Source organism: Amblyomma americanum, chromosome 3, assembly GCF_052857255.1.
Source record: "Amblyomma americanum isolate KBUSLIRL-KWMA chromosome 3, ASM5285725v1, whole genome shotgun sequence".
Classification (NCBI taxonomy): Eukaryota; Metazoa; Arthropoda; class Arachnida; order Ixodida; family Ixodidae; genus Amblyomma; species Amblyomma americanum.
Window position 1 is genome coordinate 202,864,911 of NC_135499.1, and position 10,387 is coordinate 202,875,297.

General features: G+C 48.9%; 1 protein-coding gene across 1 annotated transcript; it reads right to left on the reverse strand.

The window, feature by feature from the left end:
- Nucleotides 1–5,202: 5,202 nt before the first annotated feature.
- LOC144124350 (solute carrier family 22 member 7-like) lies at nt 5,203–8,992 on the reverse strand. Its single transcript, XM_077656982.1, has 2 exons — nt 7,578–8,992; nt 5,203–5,660 (listed from the first exon to the last, which is right to left on the reverse strand). The coding sequence occupies exons 1-2, from the start codon at nt 8,990–8,992 to the stop codon at nt 5,372–5,374; spliced, it is 1,704 nt and encodes a 567-aa protein (XP_077513108.1). The 3' UTR covers nt 5,203–5,371.
- Between the last annotated feature and the right edge of the window lie 1,395 nt (nt 8,993–10,387).

Genomic DNA, 10,387 nt, shown 5'->3' on the forward strand with positions numbered 1-10,387 from the left:
TGCCCGCCACAACAGAGAGCTTGCTTTACATCCGTCTCTGCAGCTGTGTGCCCGCTGCAGGTGTATGCGCGGAAGATTCCGATGGGCAGCGGTGCTTCTGGGGCATGCAGCAAATCAGAAAACAGCGATTATACTAAAAACAAAAAACTGTGCATACCATGTGGTTCGTCGTTTATTTTCATGTCTGCATGCAGGGAGTCAGAAAACAGAGATTATACTATAAAAAAAAATAACTGTGCATACCATGTGGTTCGTAGTTAATTTTCATGTCTGCTTCTACGTAAGGCACTCTTCCGTGAAGCCATTACGTTGAAACAGGAGCGCTTGCATCATTTTTCAATTGTGCCTTAACGTCTCCTCAGAACACATCTACATTTAACAGGAATATAATATATTCTTCACCATTGAGCTGATATCTCTTATTATTTAACATATAAGAGTATCGATTAAGTGCAGCTAGTATTTCCATTTTTGGTTCTTTCTCTCAGTGCCTGTGCTCAACTTTGTTTTATAGCATGGTTTAGGTTTATGGGGGTTTATCGTCCCAAAGCGACTGAGGCTCTGAGGGACGTCGTAGTGAAGGGCTCCGGAAATTTGGACCATCTGGTGTCTTTTAACGTGCAGTGACATTGCACAATACACGGGCCCCTAGAATTTCGCCTCCATCGAAAGTCGACCGCCGCGGCCGGGATCGAGCCTGCGTCTTTCGGATCAGCATGCAGCCGAGCGCCATAACCACTGAGCCACCGCGGCGGCTCTTTTATAGCATGTGTGCATGCTTCTTATCTATGAATATGTACAATCACGGCCAAAGTAACGCGGAGCATTCCACGGTGTTCTAATTATTCTCACGTGTTAGTTACGTAAGGTGACAAGAAAGTTTCACACCTTTGTGCCGGAGCGCGCCAGCGGTCTATAGTCTAAATGCTTTTACAAACTTGTGCAGGAGCAGCGATATGTGGTCTAGCTGCCGCGATGTTGTACAAAGCAACCATGAAAGCGATAAGGACTGCGTCATCTGGTATCGCTCGCCCGACGCTGTTTATCGCCTTTCTAATTGCTTGTCTGGGAGTCAACAGAGGCCTGACTGAATCTCGCCGCTCCAACCACTCTAGCCTTGGCACCGTAGAAAAAGGCATGTTATACGTAAGCCGTGTTTAGTTTCGTGTGCTATTCGCCATTCGCATTGGATGGACCTGTCAGAATAGTCAGAATTTCTTGCGCAACAGCACATTAAAAATTGCCATTTTTTGTAGATTTCTCGATTTTTTGGGGTCTGCTACCACCTCCCTTCGAGGAATTCAAGATGGCGGCCATCATAGTAAATAGATATAGCAACTGAATTGTTGATTGATTGGGGACGTCATTAGTATATCGAATTGGTGATTGATTGGTGACGTCATTGATATATCCAATTGGCGATTGATTGGTGACGTCACTTATAAATCCAAGATGTCAAATTCGTATTTCCATTAATGTACCTCATTTTAATCTCATTCATATCAATTCTAGTAAGCCAGACATTTAACTCTCGTTACTTCAACGTCTTCCAGACGGTGGCGGCATCATTTTTTAATCTAAGGACTGCGGTGCCTACCACTTACGGCTAGCATGAAATCTCGGGTAACAATGATGTTCTAACTTTAACAATTGAATCGTTAGCTGTTAGATATAAGTTAACCAGCTTGATTTAGTAAATTACTCTCCCGGCCAGTTTTATGACGCCCACCGCTAGCGAGACAGCTATGCCAAAGAAACCATTCTTTCACTTCGGAAAGTCCATTTTCATTATTATTCTTAACTCTGTAAAGGCAGCATTGTAGAATGTATAATCACGGCAAGAATAAAATACTTGTCTACTGAATTAATCGTTGGCTTATGTTGCTTTGTAAATGAGCCACGGGCAACATTTTGCACCTATTCTTTATCGTATTCATTTTCATTGCTTCCTGATTATTGGCACCTGCCGCCGATGACATCCGCGTTGAATAGCTAGCAAGCAAAATCAATCGTCGACGCTAATACCAGAGGCTGGGCTGTTTCGTGGCAGTAAAGCAAAAGACTAACCAGAAAAAAAAATAACTGTTACAAAATACGACCGCACTATGGTTTTTAGAATCACGTTTATCTCCAATATTCGAACCTTCATCCCTGCCCGCATACACCACTTGTTCCTGTGCGGGCATAAGAAGAACGCAACATAATCGATTAAGCAACCGGAAGCCTCTATCCGCCTGTGGCTGTTTTGGGCCACTCAGACTTAAAAATCAAGGTACCTCTTCTAGCACTATGCCCAGCGGTATTTTTTTTCGATATACTGTTGGCCACGCTTTCATCACTGCCAGGGATTAAAACAAAACAAAATAAAACAAAACACAGGATTCCTTGAAGCTGAAAACCTATTTCCGGTGTACAAAAGGGGCTTCTTAACGGGTGTTCGGAGCTTCCACAGGTGTGGGTTTGCGTAAGAGGGAAGATGGCTCCTCATGCTGTAACTCCGTACCGATGCTGCACCCTTTACTCTCATAATAGGTTTAGAGCGTTGACTCTTACAATTTCGCCCCGCCACCGTCATCGTCCGCAGCGCCTCCTACCGCCTGCCTCGGTTGGTAGGTGGCAGAGTGGAGAGAGGAAGACAGAGGGTCGTAGAGGGGGTGGCGGGTTGACGTATGGCATTGGCTTTAGCACCTGAATTTGAATATACGGCGCACTTGATTTTTCATGTGAAACAAAAGTAAATGCGTATTATGAGCGCGTGCTTTAGGCACGCATTGTCTGCATACGCTGCTTTGAGTTTCCAGTGCTCAGGCAAGTTTACGCGGCTCTCTCTGCAGCTGCGTCCGCGGCCAGATTAGGCAGAAAAAATTCCGGCAAGTGGAAATACACCAGCAGGGTGCCGTGCGCAGATGAGCTCATAACTCACTGGAAAAGCAGCGACGGGAGTTTTTTTTTTCACGCACTAAGCGCGTGCTTTGTTTTCCGTTTTGTTTCCAGTTTTGGCGCAGTAACTTTTGTAGCTCGCGGCTATTCATAACCAAGCTCCGCTGTCAGAAGATGGCCTCTGTATGTTTCCTGTGCTAGCAAAACACTGCTGAAGCAAATATTCGCGGAAACAATGCGCTTTCTGTTCTCGGAATTCGTAAAAAGTCTCAGCAACCTGGTTTCGGCACTATGTCAACTGCACTTGTTTCACCTCATTGGAAACTGTTCTGGATCTGACCAAGTTTTCACAGATGTACCTGTGCATATGAACAATGACACCGTCCGCCTCTGCTGCATTTTTCTGCCCACAGCAAATGCGCGGCGTATCGTCCGCATACCATTTACCGCGCCTCATCTACAGTTTTTAAAAGACCAGCAATTAACTGCAAGGAAAGTTCAAACCCTTTGTGAATCTCGTACTGCTCTCAACCGCTTGCAGAGAGGCAGTACCGAACGCCAGAGTCCCAGCAGCACTTGTACCTTTGCTTGCCAGCTTTTATGTCACGGGGTATCTCTAGTTTCTCGGTCGGAACATACCTAACAATGACCAGGTCTTTCCCCTTTTTCTTGCCACAGCGACGACAGCTCCAATGTTTTACACCTTGTTGATTCACCGTTGCCTTCTCAAGCAGCAACCTAACCGGCACACTGTCTCCATTATAAATCACCAGCTTTCTCTTGGCAGACGTGGCTTATCTCGGGGCTTCAGGACTCTTGGACTATAGGTGTGAGTTGGCTCCGCGATAGTCGCTGAGCGTTTTTGCCGGGAGGGATGAGAGGGTATAGTCCGTACTGCTCCGCCTGCAGTTCTGTAGACTGGCAACTTTGTTGTTTTGGATGGGGCTCTTTTCTGCTCCCGCTCGCGGGGGGACACCGCTTTGAGCAGGGGAACAGAAAATGGGAGCTGGGAGGAGTGATGTCAGCAGAGGACCGAGCCAAGCAAAGCCACGCGCAAGAGTGGCCCAGCGTTGGAGGAACGACGAAGCTTGGTTAGGTAGTCCAGTGTAGGTTGGAAAGGTAGCCCAACGGGAATCCTTTGTGTTGGATGCAGCGAACACACACACATCCTCTCACCCAACAATGGACTGCTTCACTCACACTTGCCTCGGAACGTGCTGAGCTCTTTGCGGACTACAGACAATTAGGGTTGCATATTAGTCACCCTCCAAAGCTTCCCTTTCCGCATGGCCGCAACGTGACCAAATGCATCAAATTATTTTTTCAGGCGTGTGCGTGGTAGTACTGTTAACCGGCGTTTAAGGCATATATTACTCTTTATTTAATATGGGGGATATGGGAGAGGCCTCTGCTCTGCAGTGGGCATAGTCAGGCTAATGGTGATGGTGAAGGCATTGGCGATATTGTTTTTACAAACGAAGAGCGCGGCATTTCTAGGCTATGCTTTGGGCTGTGCGCTTCGTATATAGTTTTCTATGTTTTGTGGCCTTTAGCTATATCCTTGCCCTGTGCCCCTTCTAGCGGTCAATCCAGGCTGTGTCTTACCCTCTTCCAGTTTCTTGTGTGTGTGCTCGAGATTTGAAATTAAATTTAAAAAATACGCCAAACTGAGCTCATTATTCATGTCTCAGTTGAATTTACAAGAAAGTTTTCAGGTGTATTCCTTGCGCCTTTACGTAACCGCACGCATGAGCTTGGTAGTCAGTATAGATAACACCAAACTCCAGAAACACGAAAACCAATTTCAAAGCTTGTAAGACGCCAAACTAAGAGTGTTATCTGCCCGCTGTCTGCCTTACGCACTACGTGCTGAACCTGATGCGCAAGAAACAGTATCTCAGTGAATAAATATATTGAGGCAAACAAGAGAGGGAGCAAGTGAAGGGTAATGGAATGGCGTCGATTGGGCGTCGATGGCATAGAAGCCCTGCAGGTTTCTAGTCATCTACGTTATAATTAACCACCTGCCAGAAGTACAAAGATGACGGTACCAAGACCTGAAATCATAGTTCACAAAATAATCTTAGCCGGCAAAGCAACAAGGAGGCTTTCATCAGTAGGTTCTGTTGGCGCGGAAGTCACTTGTATTAAAAAAAAAATCGGCAACAAGTGTATTATGCAGCTTTAACGTAAACTACGTCCCAGACAACTAAAAAAAGCGTGTTTTACAATCAGTATATTTGATTTACTGACTCGTGAAACAGACGAACACAGCCTGTCGTGGGACGCCGCTAGAAGCCTTTATGCGGGTTTCCCTGGGACCGAGTAATTAAATGGCCAGTTTCGGGACAACATCGATGCAGAATTCACAAAATGTATCGCGCTGAATGCGGAGTTCATTTGACCCGCTCGGCAGTGTCTGGTCTACATGCTTGGGGAACAACAGCAGGTGCGGCTCCCCGCGCTCGCAGCGCCCTCTTCCCTCCGCTCTTTACTGCTTGTGGCGCCTCACGGGCCCCTTGGGCAGAGGCACAAGCGTGTTCTGCAGAGCGATGAACCCTTCCTTCCTCGAGGACTGCGTCGAGGGAGCTTTGGCGCAGCGCTCTTCGGCCGACAGGTCCGGCAGGAACTGGGTGGCCACCGCGGCCAGCGCCAAGAGGGCGCCCTGGATGGCCGCGCCGAGTTCCAGCAGTTGGTCCGGCGCGTAGTGGCGCATGAGGAGCTCCCCCGTGTTTCCCACCAGTCGACCCACGGCGAAGCTGAAGCTCAGTCCCATGCACCTGCTCGGAACGACGCACTTTTTGAGAGCATTCTGAGACAGAAGGGCATGACACAGGGGAAAGCGATATTGAACGCGTTTTCATCAGCCGCGCTTCATTGCATCCGCGTTCTGCACCTTCACGAAAGCTGGTACACAGATACTTCATTTGTATAGCGCCATAACGTAGCGTGCGGCTTAAGCAAATGAGCTTTGAACAGCAGATTTTATTTTATTTCATTTTTATTTCCTTAAAGACCCCCCTGTTGGGGGTTTTACGTAAGAGGTGGGGTTAACATGAGAAGGCAAAACATTTTTTTTTTCGCGATGACAGGAGGGATGTAACTTTTGGTAGGAAGGTTGCTGGACAGGTGATGGCTGCAATTTCATGCTGTTCGGAGGAAAAATGACTTTGAAGTTGGGCACGTTGGCGTGAAACTTTAATCGGAGGACCAATGTGGTGAGACGTGCGTGATGGCGGTGCGCAGATGTATGGCTGCTGTTTATTAGATTTAGAATACCAATAGATTTATTAGATTTATATTAGATTTAAAATGCCAATAACAATTATAAGGTTATTGTTTCCTGGGCTGTTTTCGAACCGTTTTCTTTTTGCACAAAGTTGCAAACGAGCACAAGGGTTAAAGAAATGTTCAGTTATTTTCAGGCAATGCAGATTACTTTCAGTTTGAACATTGCGGACGTGTGGGTAAATATACATCGGGTCGCGCTTGAAAGCCAGCTCAGATGCGACGAACTATATCTGCATCTAAATCCCGCCATTGTACGAAAGCTACTCACATGAAGCGAGCTCCTTACATTTTCCTGGAAAATGGATATGCCCTGCGCACAGGACATATTTCCATATCCAAAAACGACTGCTTTGCTTGAGAGCGCTAAGATTGATTTGAAACTAGCTATTTCTACAGTGTGAATGGATTCGTCTCTCTTTTGAGCACGGCTAACTGAGCGTGCATGTGCAGTGCTGGTATCTGTGCTCTAAACACTGCCGCAAACACATCTGAATAACGCAGTCTCAGCATGCAGCGAATACACATAAAATGCACGGAGAGGCGAGTGCGTTCGCAAAAAGAAAAGTATTTCAGACAACCAGTGAAAAATTTTACATAGAAAGAAAAAGATATAGCATATAAATATATATTCTTTGTAATATGCTGCACATACGGATTCCACCGTTAATAAAGAATTATTCTGATTACGATTCACCCAAAAAAATGTAAATGCGGCTATAGTGTCGCTTTTCTTATTTATACTAGCTGCGTGGATGCAAAACCCAGGTCTCAATTTCAGTCTTAGCGAATTTACACCAGTTATCATAAGAATAGAGAAGAATGGCAGACCAGTCCACGGTTAAGATACGACACAATACTCCTGGTCACGTGTACGGTTGTATCCCAATCATTGTCATAACATCGATTTATAAATGATTTAACCGTGGCCAGGAAAATGTCTAAGGCAACCTGCTAAGTTGCTTGCTTAGAGTGAACAATACAGTCGTCCACATACCTGTCTAGAGCCCTCGAGCCCCGTGCCGTCTGCGCTCCGCAGCGCGCAGAGTGACGTCTAGTGGCAGCGCCTCGTTCGAGGTAGTGCATGTCTGATGCTCAGATGCTCAAAGATGCGCTATCTCGAACCAGGCGCTGCAGCTAGACGTCACTGCGCGCTGCGGAGCGCAGACGGCACGAGGCTCGAGTGCTCTAGACAGGTATGTGGACGATTGCACGTGGGCCCTCTAGACGCCTGTTATCACCCAAAGTTGCAGTTGTCCTTGCAATGTCCCAATACTAGAACCTGGCTAAAATTAAACCAGACTTCCTGGAATATTGCAGTTATCTGCAGCCTTAACATTTTAATTTTTCGTTGAATAGTGTTCGTAACGAAGACTAGGAAAAGTGAGTGAAGCCTTGCTCCCACGCACCTTGCCTTGGTCGGGTAGCACAGGAGGGGCAGGTAGAGGCAGAGCGACACGTTGACAGTGATCGCGACACGCAGGGACAGGACAAGGGCGGTGGCCAGGAATGTTCCTTCGAGCGCCGCGTGCGTGCCAGCTAGCAGAAGCGACGCGACGCTGATCACAAGCGAGCAGGCAGAGAAGGTCGCCTTGACGCCTACGTGGCATACCGCCCAGTAGCAGACAGCGAACAATGGTAGTATGAAGCTCGCTCCAACTAATGAGGCTGCCGCATTCAAGGGAAACGCGCCGCTCAGGATCGTCAGCGTGTAGGCGAAGTTGAAAGTTGACCAAATGTAGCTTAAGAGCAGGGAGCGCCCGATCAGCTCCTTCGAGAAGATTGAGGAGGCTCTTTGGCGTTTCACCGCCGTATCGCCGTTGACGTCGTGCACCGGCAAGACTTCTACAGCCTTGCCCATTGCGGCCCAGCAGTGGTCGAGCGAAGCGTCGTTCATTTGGGCGGCCCTCAGAGCCACGCGCTCTGCCGCTTTGGTATGCCACGTAGCCATCAGCCACCGGTATGATTCGTCCACCGTGTAGAATAAGGCTACGTGCAGAGACGTCGGCACCATGAGGACCAAGTAGCACGTTTGCCAGTCCAGCTGGAGATGTGCGACGATCAAAAATGGCACAATGGAGCACATGAACGAGAGGGCCAGCGAGCCGATGCAGAAGGTTGCCCTGTGACTGCTCTCGGTCGCTTCGTATAGAACGACCAATAGGACGACGGCTAGCGCGGCAGTGGTTGCCGACATGACCAGTCGCATGGTCGAGAAAAAGAGGAACGAGCGAGTTAGGACGCTTCCGAAGCTCGAGATGATCAAAGGAGGCGCCGACAGGGTCACGACTATCTTGCGACCGACGCGATCCGCCGCTCTTCCGAGCACCGGCAGCCAGATGACCGAGCTGGTGAAGTAGATGTAGTAGGACACCACCAGGAGCCAGCTGCGCTCGCAGACCAGTTGCCACTCGCTCACGACGTTGTAGCCGTGGTAGGAGTAGTCGAAGTCCCACTCGCGGCAGCGCAGGACGTTCGCGTCGTCGCCGGCGTCCGGAGGGTCGCGCCTGGTGCACCGGCTGCGGCTGCCGTCCTCCTCGAGCGGAATGGCCAGCTCCTTCCACTCGGCGGCGCTCAGGTTGGCGAAGGCGTCCGGGGGTCGGCACCAGTGGTCCATGACCTGCGTCGTCAGTCGCACCGTGAACAGGTGGTAGAAGAGCGTGGCTCCCGCGAGGACGCTGTTGAGCAGGCAGACCACTTGGTAACGACCGTGGCCGAAAGGGAGCAGCTCGGCGGCGTTGGTTTCCGGTACGCGGCCACCGGGAGGTCTCGGGAGATTTTGAGCCTTCACGGTGGACTCGCGTTGGGACAGTGCGCCCTGCATGGCTGCGGGTTAGAGGGTGTCTTCTTCTTCTCGAAAATTCTGCACTTCTTCCTCTGAACGCCCGCGGCACATGCGCCCGTTACGATCAGGTTAAGATACAAATATAAGGATTCCCTATAAGAACTCGAAAGCTCGATAAATAGAACCAAGCATTACAGTGGGTACCGAAACTAACAATACGGTGTGAATTCCGGCTCACATTGGGAACGCTATAGCAAGTAAGTCTTTCCCATCCAACCCATTTATTCATTTCCGTTAAGATACTTCCTTAAAGCACACAATTATCTTCATCTCTGTCTTTGTAGAGGGTGAGTGCAGGGCGCCCCAGATATGGCTTTTAGCGTAAACAGTTCACATCTTTCTGCTTAGACATTTTTTTCGTCTCCCTTCCGAGCCGAGAATAGCAAATCTGCATCGCTGATCTTGCCTTTAAACGGCAATGTGCCAACCCATTAACGAGATTTTCAAGCATCCCTTCCACGGCTTCTGTTTCCCAACGTGATTTCTTCGTATTTGAAGATCGCTGTCCTCCTTCTGGCTTTGCTAGCGTACTCAAAGAGAAGCTTTGCACGCGACGCCCCTATAGTAGAAGAGGTGTGACCGCCTCCTTTCTTCCTCAAAGTGTGAAATGTTACATAGGAAAATCACGCGTATCTTAATTTTTTTCACCAGACAAATCCTTTTGGAACTTGCGATTACAAGAGTAGTCTGTACTACGACTTCTGATATCACACAGCACAATGTGGAAACCTAGTAGCAACACCAGAAGTCGCGCCTTCATCAGCGTGCACTATTAAGAGTATTTACGCCTCTGCAACCCTCCGTGCTGCTGTGAAGCGCTCGGCGAGCTGCCGCAGCCCTGTCTGCTTGAGTTCTTGCGTCACCGGAAGGAGGTAACGCTGCCGCACCTGCTGCAAGTGCTGGCCGCTTTGAGCTACCCGCACGCGCAACCAACCAAGCTTGGCAACGGTGAACTCAGCCGCGCTGACCGAGCAGCAAATGAGACTACGCAACTCTTTACGCTCTCTCGCGGTAATGGCGCGCTCTCCTGGCAATTAGTGCAGCAGCCTTACCTGCTGCACAGATTAGGCACGCCACGCTGGCTCGAATATTTACGCGCTGCCTGAATGTCCCGGTTCGCGTGCTACGTCAACGTCTCGCACTGACTGCGCGGACTGAGCGCCATTGAAATGCACCTTTAGTAGGAACAGCTGGTAGGTTGCGCAGTGACTCACATGTGCAAAAACGCCGCTGTCTTACGCTTACATATAAATGGGAAATCAACACGGCGAAATAAACCTCATAATACGGAGAGGGTTTATCGACGAGAAAAGCAGAGAGATTTGCCGGAAAAATGAATATCTGCCCTGCCGCGGTGGCTCAGTGGTTAGGGCG